The sequence below is a fragment of the Malania oleifera genome, chromosome 11 (assembly GCF_029873635.1).
Source record: "Malania oleifera isolate guangnan ecotype guangnan chromosome 11, ASM2987363v1, whole genome shotgun sequence".
Lineage (NCBI taxonomy): Eukaryota > Viridiplantae > Streptophyta > Magnoliopsida > Santalales > Ximeniaceae > Malania > Malania oleifera.
In genome coordinates, this window is record NC_080427.1 from 80,744,987 (window position 1) to 80,772,891 (window position 27,905).

The following is a 27,905-nucleotide window of genomic DNA, read 5'->3' on the forward strand; positions in this document are numbered from 1 at the left end:
TTAGTTCAAAGCTGCTTTTATTTAACTAAAGAAATGAACCTGAACCTCATCACAACAAATCAAATTATAAACAACAAATAATAAATGACAAATCGAAGCAATGGGTAAGTGAAGAATTCTGGTAGAACACCTAGCAGCGGGGAAGATCCGCCGGCGGCGGCGGCAGCGTCGACCCAGGAGTGCCCCCATTCTTCACCACGAATGCTGTCGCCAGTCCCCATGGCAGGTGCGTGTCCAGGTGGCAGTGCATCAGCCACACACCTGGATTGTTCGCCCTGAATCTGATGGCTGCCCATCCTCCCACCGGCACGGCTATGGTGTTTCGCACCTGCGGGTTCCGCAAGTTGAACTTCTTCGGATCCTTGTTCGCGTCGTAATTCCCAAACCCTTGAGCCAGCACGTAGAAGTCAAAACCGTGGAGGTGCATGGGGTGATTCTCCACCGTCACGAAGGCCGTGTTCTGGAGCACGATCTGGACCGTCGAATTGTACTCCACCTGTTTAACGGTGGTTGATTTGGTGGTCATGATCAACGACTGATCTGTGCTGATGTTGGCGTTGGTGTAGTCGAACGTCGTCGGGGGATTGTCGGGGAATCCAGTGGTGTAGATCCCACTGAGATTGTAAAAGAAGGCCTCCAGCATCGATCTTGTTGTGGGGAACTGGAACGAGAAGTTGTTCATGCTTGCAGCGAATCTCTGCCCAAGCAGGCCTTGGCAGGTGGACCCGTTCCCGCTGCCTCCGCACGGGACCAGGCCCAGCCCAACAGTGACGTACATGTTGTGGTCCACTTGCGTTGGTACAGGGGCCCAAAAAGGCCCATTTACGAACGCAGTGAGATTGCTGTAGAACTTGTGGGCCGTCGGGGTGTCGTTGAAGGCTGGAAGGATGGGCATTGGTGGGGTTTGGCTTGAGTTTGCGCCGTCGTAGACGAGCATGCCTCTGGTGGTGGTGTTATCGAATGGGATGGGGGCGCTGGCGTAGGGTCTGGCTGCCATGTAGTAAGTTCCCGGCGACTGGTTCGCTGTGAGGAGCACGTCGGTGGTCTGGCCGGGGGCAATGACGACGACATCTGTACTGTAGGGGTTGGTGTAACAGGCGTCGATGGCGACGACTGTGAAGTTGTGTTGAGCGATCTTGAAGAAGAGTTGGTTATTGAGTGCAGCGTTGACAATGCGGAGGAGATAGGTTTTCCCGGACTTTACTTTGAGCTGGTATGTTTCTGATGAATATTATGAATGAAGGTATAAGTCGACATATGGTAAGAAACAGAATGGATGGATTTGAGCTGTGCATCCATTATTGATGTGGTGAGTAAAATATATAAATGGGTCATTGATTGCATTGCATACCATTTTGGGAAGTGCATGGATAGAGATCGCCCGGGAGGCCATTAATGGTGAAAGCATCTGAATTGTTTGGCGCACCGCCACTGGCAATTGCCTGGTTCTCCACATCGACAACGTTAGCATTCCACCATTCTCCTGCAACCAAGCATGTAAGTATGATGGCTCTCCCCTATGGGATTACTTACTGAAAGCATGGTGTATATATCTTATTACCGAAGAGAATGGGAACTTCTTGATACGGGGTTTGGAAATGGTAGGATCGGGTTGCCCGTGGTTGGATGACGAGTGCCCCGTACACAGTTGCCCGCAGCCATTGAACATGGGCATGCCACCAAAGTGTTCCTTCCTGCCCGGTGATAGTAAAATTGTAGGTATAACTATTTCCAGGACGTATCGGACACTGAGTTGCATATGCAGGTCCGTCCGCCCACGCACTTAGTAATTGAAAAATTCCGTGCCTGCATATTCACACGTAAAATATAAATAAATAATAATTATAAAAGGTCAATTCAATTATTTATTAGGTTCTATCTAATTAGCTATTTAAATAATTAAATGCGATATTAAGCTAAGCTTAATGGTGGTAGGATGTCCTTTTCTATCATGATTGTGTTAGCATTGTTTTTTGAATTACATATTAATGTTGTTGATATTATGCCAGGAAATAATTATTGTTGAACATATTAAAAAAGAATAATTTCATTCTCAATCTGGTCAATAACTTTGGTTTATGTATTCTTTACCATGCTCAATCTTTTCAACATCTCTGGTTACTTTATAACACCTGGCATGATTTTTGTATAATAAACTAACATGTTTTTTTATTGAAGAAATTTTTAACTCATAGAATAGGGAATTCTAGGTTAAAGTTTCGAAAGGTCAATAAAAAAAATATGAGATAAAAGATAAATCACCTTTTATTTTATAGTTTACGTTTTATTAATAGATAATAGTATCAATTAAGAAAAAATGCAAACAAGAATTGAAATTTAGAATGCATAAAGGGTAAAGAAAGTTGAAATTGGAAAGGCGCACATGCGGAAGAAGTCAAAGTCATAATTAAATGGGTGGAATAGATGATGACTTGATTAAGATTATTAAGTATAATGATGCCCAATTAAGGTCAATGCAATTAGAGAAATGCAATGCATGGTACGTGCATGCACGTGTTTTCATTTTAATTTGAGCCCAATAACAATTAATTATAGCTAGATTATTAAATTAGTAGATAGATAGAGAGAGCGAGAGACCAGTGAATAGTGAGGTTGTAGGGTGAATTGTTGTTGACGTGAATGAGGAGGTTGTCGCCCTCTCGGACATGGATGGTTGGGCCCGGGAGGCTCCCATTCACCGCAGTTATCACTCGATCATTGCACAGTCGCTTTAATGTCATGTTTGATACCTGCCGCCATATTTACATACATATAATTAATTCATTCATTATTAATAATTGCTGGCTAGCTACAAAATAAATGTATACATATAATTGATTAATAATCAGCTGCTATAAATAAAATTTTAAGCTCGTACAACCATATGTATATGCAGATATGCCCAATACACAAGTATACATATTCGGTTGACTTTGGTGAGTTATTTCCTTGTGATGGAAGTTAGTCAAGGGGTTTCGGAAAACCATTACTATTATTTTTTCTTTTTTCTGTTTTTCTAGTACTCAAGTAGAAAACTTGAAAGTTAATCGAACCACGTTGTTCAATTTTTCTATGCCTGCAAATGTTAAAAATTTGAAACAAGAAATAGTATTTGTATAAAATTATAAAAGATATAAATAAAAAATAAAAACTATTTTTGACAAATATTGAACCGACGTTAAGGTCGGGTGGACAAAATATAAAAGCAAGTTGCTCTTCTACATGTATAGTTTGACATTTCCAAACACATTTCCTTCGATTATGAAGAATTCCATTAATTATGTAACAATACAAATATAGTAAACAAACAAAATATTAATAACAATTTGAAATATGCTACCCTTCCTAGGGTTTGCATCTCAGAGGTATATCAAAAAGATAGTATTATAGACCTCCACATAGACTCTATGTCCTGTTCAGATACCCCCCAAGCTAGATATAGTATGCCTAAAAGAGCCTATACAACCGTAAAATCTATTATAAGGGTTCAGCTATAATCAGATTGACCGAACACTTTGCATGCTATAGCTAGATGTTCACTTAATCGAAAACACATATTTGATATATATGCCCCATGCATGAAGAACTGAACTCCATTAATGTTGGAGTTGATGGCTCACCCCGGAGCTCGTTGTACCAGGGTATGGAGCCTCATCGCCATGGAACAGAAAAAAAAGGAAACAAAATTAAGAAACAGCACTCAACACCATAGAGTAACTGCATTCTTCATTTTGCTTTAAACCAAAATGACAGAAGCACGCAATAGACCAGTAGCACGCAAGAGCGCATCACGAACTCCCTATGCAAAACCCTTGACCTAGCAGAAAAAAAAAAAAGCATAAAAAACAAAATGATGAATGGGCGTGGCGGAAATTTACGTGGAACGTGTATTCGACAACTCCGGCAGAAGCCATTGAAGAAGCCATGAGAAGGGCAAAAGCGCATGCAATTGCTACCAAACACACAGAACGTGCCATTTCTGCTGTTGAAAGAGAGAAAAACAAATAAAGACTTGATGATCAGTGATGACAAGGAATAAGAGATGAAGATGAAAATGAAGGTGGAGAGCGAGGCTAATCGGAGAAGGGGAGGTTCCTTTTATATCTAAATTTTTATGGGAGGGTTCTTCTGAGAACCAGCAGTACCGGATCACCGAAAAAAGTCTTCTACCTTTTGGTCTCCATTCTCTATTGCATATTTAAAGATTAAAATCCACAACCAATCCATGTTGCGTGGTAATCTGGTTAATTAAAAGCTTACTTCTTTATCTCTATCTTATATATCAAATAAAATATATTTTGTGGTTTTGGAGAAGACATTTGAAGTCCTAAAGTAATATTGGACGCGTTACTGGGATGAACCTGCGGCTGCACGTTATCTAACAGGGCAACAAAATACACATTCAAAAAAGCAAGGGGGAGGTGGTACAGGAAGTCATCGGGTAAAAAAATCAAACAAGACGTTTTGAATTTTATTTGAACAAGGGGATTTTGACACTGGCCTAATGATCTCTCCCTTCAATCATCAGGAATTAATAGTTTTCTCAATGGAATTAGGTATGTTGGGTGATCAAAGTAAATTAAGTATGAAAGATTTGACTAAATGAGCGCATGCTATCAGCTATTAGCACTTAATTGACCACATCCCTTTCCATGTCTTGAGATACAAACCATAAAGGTTTGCCCATTCTTTGTCCATAAACTCCTGTGAGGGTTTCATAATATAGGTATGTGTATTATAGTTATTTTCGTTAGGATCGTCATATGTATGAAATGGAAGGTCAATGTATTTAGATATATGTAGATATCTATAGTACGATCATACGAGGGGGATGTTATTTAGTCAATTGCTTCTAAAGGTTCTAGTGCAAAATATGATGAACTTATCAAATTAATCAAATGATGAGCTGAACAATTTGACAAGTTTAACATAATGAGTAAACCAGTTTTACTGGTGAACACTAATGCGTAGCAGCCCCACATGATCATTTGAGGGGAAACTATATGGGACGAGTAAAATGGGCCAACTTTACTAGTTTGGGATAGCAAAACAGATCTCCCTTACTTTCTAAATTTTAAAATCATTCCAAACACTAATTATATTTCTAAGATGACGCATTCAAATTTTCCTGTATTACTTTAAATTTAAGATGACCCATAATAAAATGAATAACCCAGCTTATAAAATGGACAAATCAATTTAATTAAACGGTGGCCTAAATAATTAATATTAGCTAAGGCCTCATCTGGCCCTTGCATTTGCATGTTGTGAATATTGCGCAAAGTGCTCCACTAAAGTGACTGCATGAAACTACTAAGTTACAATACATTACCTCATGTATATGCTTGGGTCAGTGCAAGCATTGCTTTTGGGAGACACAAACTTTACCTAATTTTCTAATATGGGACAACTTTATGTACGTGTATAAATTTGAATTGCATAGCGGAATATATGATCATAATATTGGGTCTAGCCCAAATAAGTAAATAAAAAAGAAAAGAAAAGAGAGAGAAGCCCATTAAGACAATTAAAGGAGGCGGCAGTGTGGAGTGCCGCTACGAGGAGAAAAAAATTGGAGTGCCGCAACAGTGGAAAAGAAGTGTGTAGCAATGTGTTGTGTGTAATTCAGCTGATTGCTAATTCTATTTTTCAGATTTTAATTAATTTCAAACAAACCACAATAACAATTTGATTTTGTCAAAGCATCAACCACAATCACACCTAAACTTAAACCTGTTTATTTTGACGCGTGTGTGTGTGCTAACTCTGATCAAGAAAAATATATGTTCACCAATCCAATATTCAGCAAAACCTCAATAAATCCAGAAAAATATAAACATGCCAATCACACAATCACAAGAACACATTTACGTGGTTCAGCCCAAAAATTGGCTTACATCCACTGCAGAAACTCACCTCTAGAGACACTATATTAAATCGGTGGAAATAAATATAAGTACACAAAGATTTACCCTTTCTTATCTTACCGATCTCCTCTAGAAATCAGCCCAAGAACAACCCAAGAAACCCCCTCTTCACACCTGCGAAGAACCCTAGGTTTCTCCCTATCCTTCTCCCTAATTTTCCTAGAAGAAAACCCTCCCAAGAAACTAAATCTGTGTTTTTACCTTCCCTTATTAGTGCGTGAACCTCCGCTGGATTTGTAGACCCCCCAACGTCGAACCTCTGCTGCCGTCTCCTTCTCTCGTGCAGCCTCACTCTCCCACGCGGCTGAAGGAACTCCCTTCTACAGATGCTCTCTCTCATGGCTGCTGAAAAAGAAGACTTGCGGTTGCAAGCTGCTGTCACGCTAGTGAAGGCTTGCGGTTGGTGAAGACTCGTGGGAATGGAAACCCTCCTGCGCTGCCCCTCTTTTTCCTTTTCTCCAAGAAGCTGAAAAAACTGAATCTGTTCTGAAGCCTTGGAAGGAAACTCACAGCCCTGCTGTTTTTGTTTTACAATTAAAATAGGAGTAAATTACAACAAAGCCCTCCCCCATAACCAAAACAAAAAAACTGCTACTGGATCTCTTTAGGAATGGACGGTCTGGATCCTTCTTAGCTCGACACTCCAACAATTCTCCACCTTGGCAAGCTTGTGACCCTTGCACCTCCTTAGCATCTCCGACACTAGAAACTTCCAAGGTTAACCAAGTTCGAACAATGTTCAAACTTGGATTTAGGTACTGCTTTAGTCATATATCATATCCAAAGGATTATCCTCCATTGGAATTTTCTTACTTCTATTTCTCCACTAGAAATAATATCTCTCACAAAATGCAGCCTAACATCTATATGTTTTAACCTTTGATATGGAAAGTGGAGATCTATTTTAGAACTTTGAAGGACCTAATTTTGTGGTACTGACAGTAACTGCATTCTAGTGACTTCCTTCCACTCATTCTTATTTTATCGCGATTCTTTTGGGAATCCTTTTTTGCTTTAAGTTTGTGAACATTTTTTGTGATAGTACTGCTGCAATTTTTGCCTCTATTATAGTGGAAGTTTTATTGGGTCTCATAGGCCCTGTGGTTTTTACTCTTCACATCGGAGGGGTTTTCCACGTTAAAAATCGTGGTGTTCCTATTGTGGTGTTTGATTTATTATTATTGTTGGTTGGTTATTTTTGCTCGTCATAGATTTAATTTTTTTGAAATATTTATTCTCCGTGCTAGTTGTCTTGTTACTTTCCCAACAAGTGGTATCAGAACTTGGTTCATATAAAATATGGAAGACAATGTAGGTACTATGTGCAAGCTCATAACTTCAAATTATTCAATTTGGAAACCAAAGATGGAGGATATTCTTTATTGTAAGGATTTGTTTGATCCGATTGAGTTGGGTAGTGATAAGCCAGAAAAACAAACTGACGCTGACTAGAAAAAAATGTATAGGAAAGCAGTTGGCATTGTCGCGACGTCCCAGATCCGGCTAGAAACCATTCTGACAATGGGTGCGACTGCGAACGGGGAAAAATGGATGTGTGATTTTGAAAAAGTATTTTTCATGGAAATATAATGTGTGATAGAGTCACCACTAACCTTTTGGAGTGCGATTAAAACACTTGATTGTTACCCTGTTAGGGGTAGAATCGATTTGGGTCACTAGAGTTGGGCTCGGGAGTACGGTTACGCAAGGGGAAGGTATTAGCACCCCCTACGGGTCCATTCTTACGAATGGTACCAGATTAATTGAAAATTATCCCAAAATGAATATAATAAGCCTTTCAAAATTACTCCCTTCCAAAAATCAAAGAAAATGCACAAAATAGATATTATATAGGTATTTGCTCAAAATCGGGGAAATCCAATACTCCGAAGAGTCCATGCCCTTTGTTACAATCATTGGGATGGAAAATCCAGAAAATATTTTATAAAAATACACTCCTAGGGTTTTGAAATCTTTATAGAAGTTTCTAAGTGAAAACTCATATTCCAGGAGGTTTTTGAAATTTGTTCGAGATGAAAACGATTTTTTGAACCTAAAAATATTTTTTGTGATTTTTTCTAAGTGTGAAAACAATTTTTTTTTTTTGCAATTTTTCGTGATTTTTTCAATATTTTCCCAAATCTCAAAATAACAAAAATAAAAATAAGACAAAAACCATGAAGATAAGTCAAAAAAAATATTTTTTAGAAAATTTCTAAGTTTTTTGAATTTTTATGGATTTTTTGAGAATTTTATGGGTATCGAAATAGTAATAAACAAGTGAAATGGAGAAAACTACCATGAACCGGTTCAGGGGAGGACCCGGTTGAGCACTGACCGGTTCATGGGGAAAACTAGTTTAGGGTCTTGGTCGAGACCACACAAATGTTCTTAGATCTTTTGAATTTTTTTGTGATTTTCCAAGTGTGAACATATTTTCCCAACTTTTAGAATGTGCTTTGTAAACATGGGATTATTTCAAATAGATGAAAATTGACTTAAAACATTTTTTTTTAGAAAATTTCCCCAATTTTCTAGATTTTTTGGTGGTTTTTCTGAGTTTTTTTTATGAATTTTTGTGAAATTTAAATGTATTATTTGAAAGAACCGGTGTGATTCGGTTCAAGGAGGCGGATTGGTCAAACTTTGACCGATCCAGAGAAAACTGGTTTAAGGCTTGGTTAGGGCCAATGCCATGTGTCGTGTGGTAAGAGGCACTGGCATGTGAGTGAGGATTGAGCCACATGGCCTAACTCTAGTTGTTGATGAGAGAGCAATCTAGCGTCTATGGTGAAACGTGGGTAGTGTCGTGTTCATGGGGAAGATGAATCCACGTGTTGGCTATTGAATGGGGATGTCTGCGGGCATTTAAGAAGGCTTCTAGCTCAAGAAAGTCACCACCATTGATGAGACCAGGGATCAAACAATGAAGGAATGGGGTGTCCTTTAGCATTTATTACCCACAGAACCGGATGGACGCATGTTAGTGGGTGGTTGGAAGGATGAAACATGAAGTAATCCTTGTCATTGGTGCAGTATGGAGATTCGACAGTTGAGATATGAGGTGCCTCCCTGCATTAATGACAATGGTGGTGAGTTCGCCACGTGTCGCTCGGAAGGATGGATCCTAATTAACGCTTCTAACATAGATGATCAGGTCCATTGAAGCATGGAGAGATCGGATGGCTAGGGAAGGCGCAAGAATGCCCCGTGCTGACAACACTATCATAGAGTGATCGGGATTGTTGGTGAGGGGCGTGATCCGATCGTTGCAAGAGGGTCGCATCATCTTAGCAGGTGTGGGAGATTGTTCGTCCACGTGTCGCACATCCGTGAGGATCAGATGCCACGCGACATGATCCCGAGGCTCCAAACTTTAACATACTTAATCCCCAAATTTTTGCTTCTTCCCATTTTCACTTATCTCTTTCAAATGCTCTCTCTCTCTCTCTTTCTCTCTCTCTCTCTCTCTCTCTCTCCCTCCCTCTCCTCTTTCCTAATTATTCTTGGAAACCCTAGGGTTTTTGTAACCTTCTTCCCCTCTCTTCTCTGTAACTCCCCTATGAAACCCTAGATCTTGAAATCCCGATCTAGAAACCCCAGCTTCCTATCCCAATCTCCCTCTCCTTGTTCCCTTTTGTATCTCTGTCTCCTTTCTCTCTTCTTTCTTCTCAATTCTTCTCTTCGAGTGGCCTAAAACCATAATCCTTCATCATTTTAGCTTTCCTCTCTCAGATCCTTATTCGAGGACTAAAGAGTCGTGGGGTTTACACCTCGCTGTCGTTAGAGACCCTGATCTCGATTCTAGCTCTAGCTTCGAAGTCTTCATCTTAAGGAACAGAACCGATGGATGGCCAAAAAAAAAACAAGGATAAGTTTTTCCTTTTCCTATCTTGATTTTTATAATGTAATCTATATATGGTGATTTTGGGTTTGTGATGTATTGATCGTTTTTGAGTTACGGTTTCAGGTGTGGATCAAGTTCGGTTTCAGGTTGAAGATGAGTGGAATCACCTCAACTCGATGAGTGGTGTGTGTATTGACTCGTGTGAGTCAACTCGGAGGGGTCAATGTAAACTCGAGTAGACCCGAGTGAGTTTGTGGGCACGTTATGGGTTAGGCACGTGTGGGGGTTAGGCAAGCCACATGACCTTAGTCATGTGTAGGGAGTAAGCCTATGTGGGCTTGGCTAGCTTTATGAAAATGGGCCTCAGATTTGAGTTTGAAAGCTGGCCTCTGAATTTTGAAAATTTAAAATAAGCCTAGACTTGAAAATTGAAACGATCCTAATGTTTTGAAAGTTAAATTAGGCCTGGTGTTTTAAAAAATTAAAGCGGGTCTGAATTAAAATTTTAAAACAGGTGGGCTTGGTTTGATTTTAAAAAGTGGGCTTGGTTGTTTTGAAAACTGGGTATGGGCTTGTTTTGAAAAATGGGCTTGATTAAGTTTTTTTTTTTTTTAAATGGGCTTCGAGTGTTTTCAAAACAAGGAGTTGGGCTTGGGTGAATTTAAACAGATTGTATTAGGGGCGGGGTGTTTTGGAAAGTGAGAGTGGGCCTCATTTTTCAAATGTTAGTGGTTCGGTTAGTTTTTAAAGCAACAGTGGGCTCTAATCTTGGGTGTGGGCCTGAAGGTCAGGTTTGGTTAACTAAATGGGTTGGGGGCTTTGTTTAGAACAGGCTCTGGGTTGGGGATTTGCTTAAAAGGGGAATTGGGTTGGACGGTTTGTAAAACAAAGGCCCGGGGTCTTAACAGTGGGTTCGAGTCATTCAAAACAATTTGGGCCTGGTTTAAAACATTTTAAGTGGGCTTTGAGGGATCCATTAGAGGGGTTTAGTTCGGGTTGTTCAAACCCGAGTGCAAGCTAAGTTGTGGGATTGAGGTCTATGCTCAGATTCAAAATCCGAGGGGGAGGAGTACCTGTGTTCAAATCGTATACACAATTCGCAGCATGGATCAAGCTAAATAGAAAAAGGACATTGAAGTTTTACCTCATCCTCCTCTCTCCCCCTTCTTGATTTCCTCCTCCTATGGCTATCTGTTCTGGACTCCGGGTGGATCTTACTTGAATTTTTGGCTCCCTGGTTCTGGTTTGAGTCTCTGAACCTTAGTGATTCAGGGTTTTCCCTATGCTCTCCACACTGTATACTACAGAGCCTCTCCTAATTCTCACTCTAATCTTTCTCTCCAATTTTGCAGAACCTCCCCTCTCCCTTTTTGATTCACTCTCTATTTGGACAGAACTTCTCTACTCTTACTTGCTTTTTCTTCTCTTTCAATTTTCATAGAGTAATTCTGTGCTCTCTCTCCATTGCTTGCTACAATGGTGGGACTCCCTATTTATAGGGAGTCCGGGGGGTGCATTTTGGCACCAATTCTCCAGCGTGGTCCCCACCAATGGACTATCAGGGAATGATTTTATTCTCCCCATGTGATTTTATTTGATTTATTTTATTTTTTTGATTTTTCTGCTGCTAACAAATTGTGTCATCTTTCCCTTCTGTGCGCAGTTGAAAGTCCAGGTATCAACGCAGGAGAGGAGGGCTTTTGGGGCTTTTAGCTAGTAGCACCAGATAGGTGGGCATGGGTATCAGTTATTTCCTTTTGTTTTTGTATTTTATTTTTTTATTGCTAACTGATTTTGGTTCTTTTCCTCTCCTATGCGCAAGTGATGGAAGCAGTGCAAGGTGGGTGTAGGGGAATGACGGGCTTTTTGGCCGCTCCAGCTTGGCAAGCCTGGCTTGGAGAATCAAATTTAGTTTTATTTTATTGTCTTTATTTCTGCATGTATCCTCGGGTCACTGGTTCTGAGATCTTTATTTGTACAATCTTTTTACATATTTTATTTTCAAAATTTCCTGTATCGTGATACTTTGCTTCATCTTACATTCATTCACTGTTTTATCATTTGTATGTTTAAATGCCCATCTGTGCATGTGTACATCTGTGCTCCCTTTACTGAGCCGCTAATGTCACAACTCCCAGCATTGACCAATTTTGACCAATAAGTTTGACCAATAATTTTGACTTCAGAGTTGACCACCTTTGAATACCAAGAAAACAATGAATATGACTTTAATGACCCAATGTGACCTATCCTAAAATTAAGACTCGATTTCAAAAAGGGTTAAGATTTTGGAGACTCTTTGAAAATTCTTGGACTCCTACAAACTTAAAGGACTTAATTAACTAATCTAATTCTTAGGCTTTGAAGTTAAAATCAAAACTTAGAGGATGAGGCTCGAACTTATTATGAAGAACACTGATTTTGAAATGAAATGATCATTCTTTATTTGGGGACCCCAAACTAGTTTTTGGATTTTGAGTCTAAAATTACAAACTTAGAATAAGTCCTAGGCTTATTGTGAAGAACAATAATTCTAAAATTAAAGGGTCTTAGAGTCTAACCTGCAATGGATTTGGAAACTACAAGGCTCGATTAGGGAAAATCGATTTTGAAATCAAAAGCACTCAGCTCAAAGGGGCTCAATTTTATAGCTCCTAAGACTCAAACCCAAATACCTAAAGGAAGCCGATTTTGAATCTATAGGGTTATATATAAGCATGAAGATCAATTTTGCAACTAAAAGAGTTGATTAAAACTACCCTACACATTTTCTAACAATTGGCTTAAAGAAAACCTAAGGCGGACTAAAAATTTACAAGATCCAATTCTAAACCATATTTTTTGAATTTTTTAGAGACTTGACTAAAATTAGAAGGACTCGATTGGGGGATTAGGGACTTAAATCCAAAACTCATGATCATTCGGGTCTCAAAGTCAATTCCTGTTTCATTGGGTTTCCTTGGGTTGGCCTGGTTAAAATTGGGGTGTCAACAGTTGCCCATCTTTGTAGGATTCATTGCTTTAATGTGACAGTAGGATCTCTCCTATATTATTTGAAGCAACTAGTATGCAAAGATAAAAGAAACTTATTTTAACCAGGTCGTAGCTTTGGTCAATCAACTGCAACTGGCTTCTATCAAAGACGGAGTCGTTTTTTTTAGTGGTTAAAAGTTAGGAGTTAGCCGGGGTTAATGATCAGTATCAAGTGCAAGAATTGCAAGAGATGTGAAGTGGTATGATGTGGGTGTAAGAATCCGCGCTATGGGGGCCACGATGACCCAGACCTCTATGTCGATTTGCTGTGAGCATGGGGAATCCAAGCTGTGTAGGTATAGCGACCAAAACCTCAATGACGAGTTGCTGTAGATGCAGGAATCCCACCTATGGGGGTACGACAACCCAAACTTCTGTGTCGATTTGCTGTGGATGTGGAGAATCTGATCCGTGGGGGTACGATGACCCAAACCTCTGTGTCAGTTTTCTGCAGACGTGGAGAATCCGAGCTGTAGGGGTACGATGACCCAAACCCCTGTGTCAGTTTGCTACAAACGTGGAGAATCCGAGTTGTGGGGGTACGATGACCCAAACCTCTGTATTGGTTTGCTGTGGATGTGGAGAATTCGAGCCATGGGGGTACGATGACCCAAACCTCTATATAGGTTTACTGCGGACGTGGAGAATCTGAGTCGTGGGGCTACGATGACCCAAACCTCTGTGTCGATTTGCTACAGGCGTGGAGAATTTGAGCCGTGGGGGTACGATGACCCAAACCTCTATATCGGTTTGTTGCGAACGTGGAGAATTCGAGCTGTGGGGGTATGATGACCCAAACCTCTGTGTTAGAATACTGCAGACATGGAGAATCTAAGTCATAGGAGTACAATGACCCAAACCTCTCTGTCATTTTGCTGCATACGCGGAGAATTTGAGCCGTGGGAGTACGATTTACCGTGGACATGGAGAATCTAAGTTGTGGGGGTACGATGACCCAAATCTCTGTGTCAGTTTGCTGTGGATGTGGAGAATCCAAGCCGTGGGGGTACGATGACCCAAACCTTTGTGTCGATTAGTTGTGGACGTGGAGGATCCGAGCCGTGGGAGTACGATGACCCAAACCTCTGTGTCGGTTTGCTACGAACGTGGAGAATTCGAGTTGTAGGGGTACGATGACCCAAACCTCTATGTTGGTTTGCTGCGGACGTGGAGAATTCGAGTCATGGGGGTACAATGACCTAAACCTCTGTGTCGGTTTGCAGCGGACATGAAGAATTTGAGCCGTGGGGGTTACGATGACCTAAACCTCTGTGTTGATTTGTTGCAGACATGGAGAATTCGAGCCGTGGGGGTACGATGACCTAAACCTCTATGTCAGTATGCTGCAAACATGGAGAATTTGAGTCGTGGGGGTATGATGACCCAAATCTATGTGTCGGTTTGCCGAGGATGTGGAGAATCCGAGCCATGGGGGTACGATGACCCAAACCTCTATGTCGGTTTGTTGCGGACGTGGAGAATTCAAGTCGTGGGGGTATCATAACCCAAACCTCTATGTCAGTTTGCTTTAGATGTGGAGAATCCGAGTCGTGGGGGTATGATGATCCAAACCTCTATGTCGGTTTGATGTGAATGTGGAGAATCCGAGCCATGGGGGTACGATGACCCAAACCTCTGTATTAGTTTGTTATAGATGTGGAGAATCTGAGTTGTGGGGGTACGATGACCCAAACCTTTGCATTGATTTGTTATGGACGTGGAGAATCTGAGCCATGGGGATATGATGACCCAAACCTCTGTGTTAGTTTACTACGGATGTGGAGAATCCAAGCAGTGGGGGTACGATGAGCCAAACCTACATTTCAAAATGTGCTTAAGTGTAGTTTACATTTTCACATTTGAAACATAGTTGACTCGCTAGGGATATCAATCGAGGATAGATTACCCTATTGAGGGTGATCAATTGGACACGAGATCCCGAGATTCTTTTGGAAAATGTCCCCAAGTGTAAGGCTCAGAGTTACTCCACTGGGGATGATCAGTTGGAACAAAATCCCGAGGTATTTTGGACAATGAGCATTCAAGTGTGGAATTCTAGGTCCCGAAAAAGTTGCTTCACTAGGGATGATCAATCGAGAACGAAGTCCCGAGATTCTTTGACTGTCTTTAGGTTACTCGATTCAACAACCAATGCCTTAATTGGTTACTGAGGTCTGCTCCCCTGGTTTCAATATATGTCAATCTTTGCGTGAGGTCCGTTGCCTTAGGTTCAAAGTCTGTCAAACTAAGTCTAAGGTCAGTTGCCCTAGTTCAGATATCAGCAAGGCAAGAATGGTTCAGTCAAAGATGCCCAAGGATTATTCAAAAGCCTGTTTCACAAGATGAGTATGCATGAATGCTTTTTGTGGCTATGTGTATGCATGTTGCTAACTTGTGATGCTAGAATGTAGGGATATGTTGCTACATGTACATGATGCATGTTTCATGACATGAATGCATGCCGCTACCCAAAATGCGAATGTCTTTCTCCAATGCATGAAATGCATGAGGGTGCATGACCTTCCAATCTCTTATCTTGGTAATACTTGAACTGCCCCAGTTTCATTCATCTATTCACTGGTCTTGACCCTATTTTTGACTTCTATTATGCCATGAAAGCTCCCGAATTTGCTCCAATGGAACTCCAAAACTGCCCTAGTTCCAGCCCTCAGCTATTGATCTTGGCTATGTTTTCATCTTATGCTCTAATATAAAGGCATCAAAATCAGTTCAGAAAAAACTCAACCCAAAATCAGTCCTAGTTACCATTGTTTGTCACTAGTCTTGGCTTCATATTTGGCTTTGTCATGAGGGCACCTGAATTGGATCAACTTGCACTTAACACAGAGTTTGCCTTTTTTTTGCATTTGTCTATTTGCTAGCCTTGGGTTTATTTTTAAACTCCAAATTGTCACTGATCTGACCCATGTTTCAAATTCCAAAAGGTGCTCAAAATCTGCCCCAGTATTTACTTGCCAGTGATCCTGGTCAACTTTCAGGTTCAACAGGTGCTCAAAGTCTACCCCAGTGTTTAGTTACCACTAATTTTGGTCATCTTTTAGGTTTAACAAGCGCTCAAAGTCTGCCTCAGTGTTTACTTGCCACTAATTCTAGCTATGTTTTTGACACAAGAACTGCCCCTAGTTTACTGGTTTTGGCCACACTCGCAGCAAGCGCTTGAAGTCTGCCCTAGTATTTGCTTGCCTGAGGTTGATCTTGGTCGTTTTTGCATTCTCAGCAAGGACCCTTTGTGGTTAGCTTTCTTAATGTTTAGAAACAATTTGGAATTCAAATGAAATGCAATCAAATGTCTCACTTTCATCAGATGGAAGACTCAGTCCTATGTGTCTTACTATGCCTGGTATACAGTAAACAAATTTACCAGTACTATAGATGGAAGAGGACGATCTCAAGCACACATACAAGAAAATCTAAGTAACTCACGCTAGTCCCCAAATTCTGTTGGGTCCATAGGGGTTAGTGCCTGGATCACATTTGACACTACACACCCTTTTAACTTTTACATATATATTTCTAAGTGGACATTCAAAGTGAATATAACCAATTTGTTTACATTTAAAACATATCACTTGACACCAAGGATATTTAGGTGGAATTTGAAATTTTGATTCTTGAGTAAAATATCCCAAATAAAGATTAGGCCGTCTTACATTTTCAGCACCATTAAATCCAAATAAAGATTAGGTAATCTAAGAGAATTTCTTTGGACTCAAAGTAGTTTTTTAAAATTGCATTGGCCCTCAGTAAATTTTTTAAAAAAATTGGAGCTATCTTCCAATTTTCTCTCAAGCTTGCCAATTTTCAAATCTTTTTCTTTAAGAATTGAGGCATGAGAGTTCTTTACAATTTCAAATAGTTTTGACTAATTTTCACATTTCTTTTTCACAACATCATTCTCCTTGGTCATTTTGTTTAACAATTTAGATACACGAATATATTCATATTGCAATTCTTTAAAAGTAGGCACGCTATCAAAATCACAATCATCATCAAAATAATACGAAGATAAGGAACAAGAAGACAATACCTCATCGTCCCGTGCCATCTAGCACAAGTTAGCAATCTCAGAGTCGCTGCAATCTGAACCTGAATCACTGCTGTTTTGTCTATCCCATGAGGTACATGCTTTTATGGCTTTCTTCTTTTTCTTAGACTCCTTTTTTAGCAACGAGCAGTTAGGTTTGATATGCGACCTTGTTGCAATTGTAGCACGTGGGAGCGTTTGATTTTTCTTTTCTTTTAGTAGACTTTCCCTTCTTAGATATTGAATCTCTCAACATTTTGTATAGCCTGCTGTTCTTCCTGAAGAACCTACTGAACTTCCTAGTAAGCATAGCCATCTCATCTCCCAATTCAGGTTCACTACACTCACTAGATGTATTAGTAGACATTTTTAATGCAATCACTTTTCTCATCCTATTGAGCTCATTTAGTCTCTCATTAATAGCTAACTTATAGGTGATAATTGAACCTATCAATTCATCTAGTGACATAGCCTTAAGGTCTCTACCCTCAGATATGGCCATAGCCTTTGCTTCCCAAATAGGAGGCAAACCCCTAAAGACTTTCCTAATCATCTCATATGTAGGATAAGTCTTACCTAATTCATGCAATGAATTAATGATGTGTGTGAATCTAGTGTACATGCTCTGGATGGACTCACCAGTATTCATTCTAAATGCTTCATACTCACTGGTCAACATATAAATCCTACTATCTTTTACATCTCTAGTATCCTCATAGGTGACCTCTAACTTATCCCATATTTCTTTAGCAGAAGAACATGCCATAACTTTATTAAATTCATTAACATCAAGACCACAATACAGATTGTTCATGGCAGTAGCATTTATACTAAGAGCTTTCATATTATCCTCTCAGAGATAGGGGTTACAGTGTTATGAGCCATCTAGATCTTTTGTAAAATAACTATTAAGTCTAAGCTACTAGGCTCTGATACCAATTTTTAGCTTTACTATAATCCTAAGAGGGTGGGGGAGGGGGGAGGGGGGAGGGTGAATTGGTATTTAAAAATTAATCCCCTAGGTCAATCAACTAGTAGCAGTATTACACAAACCTAAGGTCAACCTAGTGCGGATAAAATAAATCAATGTATATTCAGCAAAAATTAAACTTCAAAAGTAATCTAATTAAGTATGCACAATAAAGCAGTAAGGAGATATGACACCAGATATGTTATCGAGGTTCGACAAACTGCCTACATCCTCGCCCTTACTCATAAGCACAAGGATTACATTAAGGTTCACTTAATTGATGGAATGACACCTAAATATAACCAGGTCAATTAGTACAGGATTGGCCTCAACCTTTACAACCAATCCTTCCGGAATGGATTAACGCCCCCCTTGGACCACGCTTGGAATATAACCAATTTTCAATACTAGATGCGTACAAATATTATGCTTCTAAATCAAGAAGATTTGCACCAGTAATAATAAAAGCATACCAATAATGTAAGAACAATAATCTCAATGGTGTATATGCACAATCAACACTCAAAGTAATGACTATCTCAATTCAAACACAAGAGTGTATCAACAAGCTAATATTTGAAATTATGTAAAGATGAAAATCTCAATCACAATTTAGGGTTTCAAAGATTTGTACCAAGAATAATCGGAATATCTCAAAAATATTTTCTCAATATCAAAGCATAAAGAGATATTCAAAAATAGGCTTGTAAAAATATTTTTGCACACATAAAAATACGAGCTCAATACGTCTTGCAATAATAATGCAAAGACTTACTTAGCTATAAGATTTTTACCACACACATATGTATTAAATAAAATTGGGGGAAAAATCTAACTAAACCCTCAATCCGAAAATCAAATATGCAATAGAAAAATGAGGGTTTTTAGCACACTAGAACAATGAATAAACACTCACAAGACTTGATTTCTAGAAAGAATGGTAGTATATAAGTGTATAGGATTTGTATGAAGAAATTGGGCTTAGGAAATTTCATAAAATTTTTTGCCTAATCAATATGCTAATTAGTTGCTAATCCAAGCAAATGAACCCCTATATATAGACTTGCCCAAGTTTATAATCGTTGGGGATACATAGGGTACTATTAAATTTGTTTTAAAAAGTATTTAGGAAAATTAACCCTATTTAACTCAAAATAACCATGGTAAAAATTAAGACAACCCAAGAGTTTCGAGCGCTTGACCCTTGGTTCAGTCGCCCAAACAGACACAATAGAGAAAGTGGGTTTTCAAAGTTCGGGGTGCTTGAATAAGGGTTCAGTTTACTAACCTAGGCGATTTTCCATTCTGTTCGAGGTTTGATTGCCTGACCTCAAGCTTGGACTGCCGAACTTGAACATTCGGTCACCTAGGGGTATTTTTAACGTGTAGTTTAAGTTGCCGAGTTGGTGGAAAAAGTAAGGACTTGAGTTCGGTTGGCCATGGACACTCAATTCATTCTGAATTCTGTCAGGTCAACTTTTTGACCATTTAATAGTTTAGTCGACTTAGGTGTTTTGAACACCACAGTTCGGCCGCCCGAAGCCTTACTATTTTAACCCTTTAAGTTCAGTTTGAATTCAATCAGTTCCCCTAATAGCATATGTGATTTTGGGGACTAACTTAAGTGTAAGTGCAAGGACCTAGTGTAAAGACCCGAAAAATTTTAATCATTAAATAATTAGGAAAATAACAAATGGAATAGATGAATAAGGAATAAAGGAAAAGGGAAAAAATTTTGAAAGAAGGGAACAACAGACCTTGTCGATGAATGTTCTCTAAATATCATTGACGAAGTTCAGTTCCTTGTCAATGAGAAGATCTCGAATGGGCAAATTCTAGATTTTAAGACTCGTCATTGAATGAATCTCCTTGTTGACAAAGTTCCTTCTATGACTCATCGACGAATCCTATCTACTCGTCGACGAGGCCACGTGGCAGTAGTGTGTATAAATGGGTTTAGGGAAGCTTCTTGGTAAAGGAAAACCATTTTTCCTCCGAATTTCTCTCTCTAAAACATCTCTCTCCTTCTCTCTAAATTTTTGGCCCAGATTCAGCCCAAATCGATGATTGGAGACTGCTATGGTGTTTTAGAGAAGATTCTCTACACTTCTAGCGGAATAGTTTTCTAAACTAGGCTTTTTGGGAAATGCTCCTAAGTTGAGGTAAGGGTTAAGATTCTTAGTTTTTGGATTTTAAAGGTTTATTTAAGATTTATAGGTTGAAAAAATGTAGAAATAGTAGACTATTTGTGGTTTATCTGATTAAACTAGGGTTTTTGATTTAGGGTCCGGGTGAGCATCACAGACATCTTTTGGGGGTTCCTGTTGAAGTAGTTCAAGAAAGCAGGTAAAGGGGGGGGGGGAATATATTAAACCAGGATTTTATGATTTAAATAGATAAAAAAATGGATAATTTATGTATATGTATATGTTTTCTTATGGGTTAAAAATACCAACCATTTAAATTATGATTTCTCAGCCTAGGGCTATTTTATTAGTTATGTATATGTGAAAATGAACTGATGAAAGGACTTTTTAGGGAAATTGTATAAGAAATGAAGGGTATATTTTCGGGATATAAATGATAAATAAGGGTTGACTTATTTTATCGAACATGTTTGAAATATATTGCTAAATTGTGTGGCATGAGTAAAAATGGAAATTATGTGATGAATTATGATATGTACACTTATGAGATGTTGGGAATACTAAAATGTGATAAAATATGTATTTCATGTGTGTTAGTTGATACGACATGAGATTCACGTGATGTGAACTATTATAGAGAAAATATATGATATGAGATCCATGCAAGGTGGACTATACATAAGATCCACACAAGGATGGGCTGTACATGAGATCCACATAGGATGGAATTTACATGAGATCCATGTAGGATGGACTTTACATGAGATCCACACAAGGTGGACTTTTCATGAGATTTATGCAGTGAGAACTATGAAAGTGAACTACGTAACATGAACTATTGAGAACATGAAAAGATATATAATCAAAGATAACATATACCAAGTAAAGTAAGAATGAATTGTATATTGTAGTATCAGTATTCATGCTATTATAATATGTACTTGTTTGGGTGGGGCAAACTCTTCGCCCGAGAGCTTGCTGAGAAAGGCGAGTGCCCTAGTAGTTATTAAAATGTAGCAGTAGGTTGCATAAAGTATTAGGGTAGAGGGAAATTACTTGTATGAGCAGGTAAATTTCCTTATTCTCAGGAGCCTTGGCTAGTAAACCTTTGTATGAACTATATGGGTACGAGATTCTTCTTTACCTGAGGGCTTACTAAGTAAGGTAAGTGCCCTGATATGCGTCAATTTTGACCATTGGTTGGCTAAAGTATCAAAGCAGAGGGGTGCTACTTGTATGGGCGGTTATCACCCCAATCCTTAAGAAATCTTGTTCGTAAAATACCTTGCATGTGTTTGAATAGGCTCAAGAAAGGTTTCTAGAAATTATGATTAAATGCAAATGATGACTTTATTTGTTATTTACAAACCTTATGTTGGCCACATGCTGATTTAATATATTGTATTGTTTCTTCCCTTACTAAGATGTGTCTCTCCTGAATACAAATTTATCTTTTTTAGAACCTCCACGAGATCGAGCTTAGAGAACTCAGGATTATTATTGCATTTTTGGTTATACAAAGGAAAAAAGGGTATAAACTTGATGATACTTTTGGGTTGTATAAATTTATGTTTTATGTTTTATGTTTTAAGTCTTTTGAGAAATGGATGATTGTGAATACTGGAAGCTGTAGATAATGTTTTTTTGGAGTTATGTATATATATGTGGATACAAGTGGATGTATGATTTATGTTGGAATGTAGATAGATGTAGAAAACTCTAGTATTATACTGATTGAGGATTGTAGTTATGTTTTTCGCTATGTAATTATTAATGGAATAACAGGTATAGGAAAATGAATTACATGACACCTGGGTCCCATAAGGAGGGTTTGGGGCGCCTCAAAGCCCAGTTAATCTGGTATAACACACCGAATTGGGTTTACGGGTTCAGGGTGTTACATTTTGGAACTTGAGCAATAGTTTTTAGGTTCTACGAACTTAGGGATGATTTATACCAGAGTATAGGAATTAGTTAGGATAATGATACTAGATGGATATGTTAGGTGTTGAGAAGTATAAGATTTTGTTTTGTAGTTTGGAGGCGGAAATACGATGTTGATTTCTTGTGATTTTTTTGAAGCAATCGACGACCTTAGAAAATCCACGATAACCCTTAGATGATTTCGTTTCTGAGCTGTGAGACTGATCCTTATATGGGGAACTTGTATGTATATTAGATTTAAATTATATAATTGTGTTGTTGGGTTTATGATATGAAATTTTTATCTCTTTCCTTTCCTATTTTCAAGATGGATCCTTGAGATGAGGACGTAGAGGCAGAAGGAAGGGATGATTCGACGACTTCCAGTGAAGAGGAAATTGATATGTCCATAATGTTGCAGGGTAGAGCCCATCAAGTTAGGGCAGAAATGAAGAAGGATCCTAGATAGCAGAATTGTCCAATTGTAGATCACGAAAGTAGCATCAAAGAGTTTATGAGGTTGAACCCTCTGAATTTTGAGGGAGGACCTCATCCAGTGGCAGTAGAGAACTGGGTTAAGAAATTGAAGAAATAATGGAAATACTTGGCTGCACGGATGAACAGAAGGTTTGCTTTACTGCATTTAAGATGATTGGAGACGCAAAACGCTGGTGGCTTTGTATGAAACTGCTAGAGGGTTAGAGGGAAGTGAAAGTGGCGCTAACCTGGGAATGATTCAAGGAGCTATTCTTTGACAGGTATTTTCCTTTGTCCACTAGAGAGGAAAAGGTTGAGGAGTTTACCAATTTGACCTAGGGAAATATGACTGTTGGAGAGTATGCGAAAAAATTTGTAGAGCTATCTCACTTTGCACCTTTTATGATTCCAAATGAGGCAAGAAAGGCCATAATGTTCAAAAAAGGCCTCGGATGGAAGATCTTTGAGCTTGTAGTAGGATTCTAGGTCTAGAACTTCTCAAACTTGGTAGATAAGACTTCAATACTAGAAAAGAGCTTGCAGGGTAGTTCAGGATTGTTAAAGCAAAGGAAAAGGTCTGCACCTTCTAGTTTTCAGGCTAAGGGTAGTCAAGGTTCATGGAAGAGAGAAAGGGATGCGGTGGCTCCAAGGCTGGAGGTGAAAGATTAGAGCTATTCTAGGTTTCAGAATGATTTATCTTATCATGTATGCTATAGATGTAACAAGAGACATAGAGGTGAATGTCGGGCTATGGGTCCTAATTGCTACATGTGCGGTAAGCTGGGGCATACCATGCAGAATTGTCATGTGCTGTTGTCGAGTACACCTGCACCGAGTTAGAACTAGGGGAAACAACAAGTACCACTAAGAAGAGGTGGTCCAACAAGAGTTTACTCATTGATCCAGCCTGAGCCAAATAATGTCGGGGCTTAGGCATGGGTTTATGATTAAAATAATTATAAATTAATTTAGTTATGGATGAATTGAAAGTCTACATGATGATTTTACTTAGTTATGAATGATGTAAAAGTTTATCTGATGATATTATGGAATGGTATGTAATCTAGTGGAATGTAGAAATGAATGATTAATGAAATTTCAAAGACAAAATTTTCTAAAGGAGGGGAGAATGTAATGACCCATAAAATTTTAATGGTTAAATAATTAAGAAAATGACAAATGGAATAGATAAATAAGGAATAAAGGAAAAGGGGAAAATTTTCAAAAGAAGGGAACAACAGACCTCATCGACGAGTTTCATGTCCTCGTTGACGAGTGTTCTCTAAAGATTATCGATGAAGTTCAGTTCCTCATCGATGAGAAGATCCCAAATGAGCAAATTCTAGATTTTAAGACTCATTGATGAATGAATCTCCTCATCGATGAAGTTTCTTCTGTGACTTGTCGACGAGGCCACGTGGTAGCAACGTGTATAAAAAGGTTTGGGGAAGCTTCCTTTTTCCTCCTAATTTCTCTTTCTAAAACGTCTATCTCCCTTCTCTTTAATTTTTTTGGCCCGAATTCAGCTTGAATCGACGATCGGAGACTACTACAGTGTTCTAGGGAAGATTCTCTACACATCTAGCGGAGCAGTTTTCTAAACTGGACTTTTCGGGAAATGCTCCTAAGTTGAGTTAAGGGCTAAGATTCTTAGATTTTAGGTTCTAAAGGTTCATTTAAGATTTATAGGTTAAGAAAATGTAGAAATAGTAAACTATTTGGGATTTATCTGATTAAACTAGGGTTTTTGATTCAGGGTCCAGGTGAGCGTCATAGGTATCTTTTGGGGGTTCCTGTTGGCGTAGTTCAAGAAAGCAGGTAAGGGGGGAAAATATATTAAACTAGTTTTTATGATTTAAATAGATAAAAAAAATGGATAATTTATGCATATGTATATGTTTTCCTTATGGGTTAAAAATACCAAACATTTAAATTATGACTTCTGAGCCTAACGCTGTTTTATTAGTTATGTATATATGAAAATGGACTAATGAAAGGATTCTTTAGGGAAATTGTATAAGAAATGAAGGGTATGTTTTCGGTATATAAATGATAAATGAGGGTTGGCTTATTTTATCGAACATGTTTGAAATATATTGCTAAATTGTGTGGCATAAGTAAAAATGGAAATTATGTGATGAATTATGATATGTACAACTATGAGATATTGGGAATCCTAAAATGTGATAAAATATGTGTTGCATGTGCATTAGTTGATACGACATGAGATTCATGTGATGTGAACTATTACAACGAAAATATATGATATGAGATCCATGCAAGGTGGACTGTACATGAGATCCATGCAAGGTGGACTGTACATGAGATCCACACAAGGTGGGCTATACATGAGATCCACACAAGGTGGGCTATACATGAGATCCACGTAGGATGGACTTTACATGAGATCCATGCAAGGTGGACTTTACATGAGATTTATGCAATGATAACTATGAAAGTGATCTATGTAATATAAACTATTGAGAACATGAAAAATATATATACAAAGATAACAGATACCAAGTAAAGTAAAAATGAATTGTATATTGCAGTATCAGTATTCATGCTATTATGATATGTACTTATTTGGGTAGGGCAAACTCTTCACCCGAGGGCCTGTTGAGAAAGGCGAGTACCCTAGTAGGTATCAGATGTAGTAGTAGGTTGCATAAAGTAATAAAACAGAGGGAAATTACTTGTATGGGTGGGTAAATTTCCTTATTCTTGGGAGCCTTCATTGGTAAACTTTTGTATGAATTGTATGGGTACGAGATTACTTCTTCACTTGAGGGCTTACTGAGTAAGGTAAGTATCCTGATATGCTTTAGCTGTTACCTTTGGTTGCCTAAAGTATCATAGTAGAGGGGTGCTACTTGTATGGGCGGGTAATCACCTTAATCCTTAGGAAATCTTTTTGGTAAAATACCTTGCATGTGTTTGATCAGGCTCAAGAAAGGTTTTTAGAAATTATGATTAAATGCCAATGATGACTTTATTTGTTATTTACAAACCTCATGTTGGCCACACGCTGATTTAATATATTGTTTCTTCCCTTAATGAGATGTGTTTTACCCGAATACAAATTTATCTTTTTTAGGACCTCCACGAGATCGTGCTTAAAGAGCTTGGGATTATTATAACATTTTTTGTTATAGAAAGGAAAAAAGGTATAAACTTGATCATACTTTTGGGTTGTATAAATTTATGTTTTGTGTTTTATGTTTTAAGTCTTCTAAGAAATGGATGATTGTGAATACTAGAAGTTGTATATTATGTTTTTTTGGAGTTATGTATATATATGTTGATACAGGTGGATGTGTGATTTATGTTGGAATGTAGATAGATATAAAAAACTTTGGTATTATATTGATTAAGGATTGTAGTTATATTTTTTGCTGCGTAATTATTAATGGAATAATAGGTACAGGAAAATGAATGACGTGACACCGAAGTCCCACAAGGAGGGTTTGGGGCACCACAAAGCACAATTAATTAGGTACAACACACCAGACTGGGTTTACAGGTTCAGGGTGTTACACCTAGGGTCTTTATAAGGTTTTTGAGCTTATTAGTTCTTACATGCATGATATGCATTTAATTATTATAGACCTTTCCTATTTTACTATTACATACCTGAAATGAAGATCATATGAATTACAATAAATGAATCTTTTGGGTCTTTATTCTTCAAGTCTTCACATGCCATCTAATGATCTTGATATTATGAACCTGCACACAAACTTGATAGACATTAAATACTTGATTATTTGTCATAATCAAAACAGGGTATGACCTATAAGGTCAACAACAAGGCTATAGTAAGAACTTCAAACCATTGTATATTTGTTCAAAAATTCTTTAATGATGATTTCATTATTTTGTTGCTTTATGTTGATGACATGCTCATTATTGGTCACAATGCTTGTAGAATTGACAGGTTAAAGCATGCGTTGAGCAAGTCTTTTGCCATGAAAGACTTGGGACCAGAAAAAAAATTCTTAGCATGAGAATATCACGTGACAAAAGTGATAATAAGTTATGGTTATCTTAGGAAAAGAATATTGAGAAGGTACTTCAACGGTTTCACATGAAAAAAGCCAAAGTCGTAAGCACTCCTCTTGTTACACATTTCAAGTTAAGTAGTAAACGGTCTCCTTCTAATGATGAAGAAAAGAGAGACATGGAAAGTGTTCCATATGCATTTTTAGTTGGTAGCTTAATGTATTTCATGGTTTGCACAAGGTCAGATTTAGCTCATGCAGTTGGTGTAGTTAGTTGATTTATCTCTAATCTAGGTAGAGAACATTAGAATGCTGGGAAATGGATTATGAGGTATCTCCGCGGTACAACTTATACGAAACTCTGTTTTGGTTTTGAAAAACTTGTTCTAGTTAGCTATATAGATTTAGACATGGCTGAAGATTCAGACTCGTGGAAATCTACTTCAGGTTATTTGATTACCTTTGCAGGGAGAGCTATGTCTTGGCAATCTAGGTTGAAGAATTGTGTTGCTTTGTCCACTACAGAAGCTGAGTTCATTGCAGCTACTAAGGCATGTAAATAGTTATTGTGGATGAAGAAATTGGTTCGTGAACTTGGATCCACTCAGAAGAGGTATGTGTTATTTTGTGATAACCAAAGTGCTATTCATCTCAGTAAGAATTCAACCTTTCATGGTAAATCAAAGCATATTGATGTGAGACATCATTGGATTTGAGATGTTTTGGATTCTAAGTTGCTTGAGCTTGATAAGATCCACACTAATAAGAATGCTACTAATTTGATGACAAAGGTGATGCCTTGTGTGAAGCATGAGTTGTGTGTTGAGGCAGCTAGTATCAATATTGTTTGATAATCTTAATGAATGTCTGCTTCCTCATATGGGTTGGAGGGGGAGATTTGTTGGGTCTAGCCCACATAAGTAAATAAAAAAAAAGGGAAGCCCATGTGCTTGAAGCCTATTAGGGCAATTAAAGGAGGCGGAAATGTGGAGTGCCACTACAAGGAGAACAAAATTAGAGCGCCGCAACAGTGAAAATGAAGTGTGTGTGGCAATATGTGAGGAGCAGTAGTGTGTTGTGTAGTCTTTATCAACTCGACAATCGAAAGGTTTTTTGTGATCTGATTTTGCTAAAATTTGGAGTGCACGTTCGGGATTTGTCGACCTTTAATATGGATGATGGAGTTCTATTTCAGAGCTTTGAAGGACCTGATTTTGTAGTACTGACGATAACTGCGTTCGGGTGACTTCTTTCCGTTCATTCTTATTTTATTGCGATTCTTTTGGGAATCCTTTTTTACTCTAAGTTTGTAAAAATTTTTTGAGATTGTATTGCTGTAATTTTTGCCTCTATTATAGAAGAAATTTTATTAAGTGTCATAGGCCTGTGATTTTTACCCTTCACATTGGAGGGGTTTTCCATGTTAAAAATCATGGTATTCCTATTGTAGTGTGTGATTTATTATTATTGTTGGTTGGTTATTTTTGTTCGTCACAGATTTAATTTTTGTGAAAGATTTATTTGTTGTGCTAGTT

At 38.3% G+C, this 27,905-nt stretch overlaps 1 protein-coding gene across 1 annotated transcript; it reads right to left on the reverse strand.

Moving 5' to 3' along the window:
- On the reverse strand, window positions 1–26,908 carry LOC131167599 (laccase-7-like). The gene is made up of 7 exons (XM_058126393.1): window positions 26,831–26,908; window positions 6,129–6,444; window positions 3,879–3,982; window positions 2,599–2,750; window positions 1,562–1,806; window positions 1,352–1,483; window positions 1–1,221 (listed from the first exon to the last, which is right to left on the reverse strand). The coding sequence occupies exons 1-7, from the start codon at window positions 26,906–26,908 to the stop codon at window positions 131–133; spliced, it is 2,118 nt and encodes a 705-aa protein (XP_057982376.1). The 3' UTR covers window positions 1–130.
- Between the last annotated feature and the right edge of the window lie 997 nt (window positions 26,909–27,905).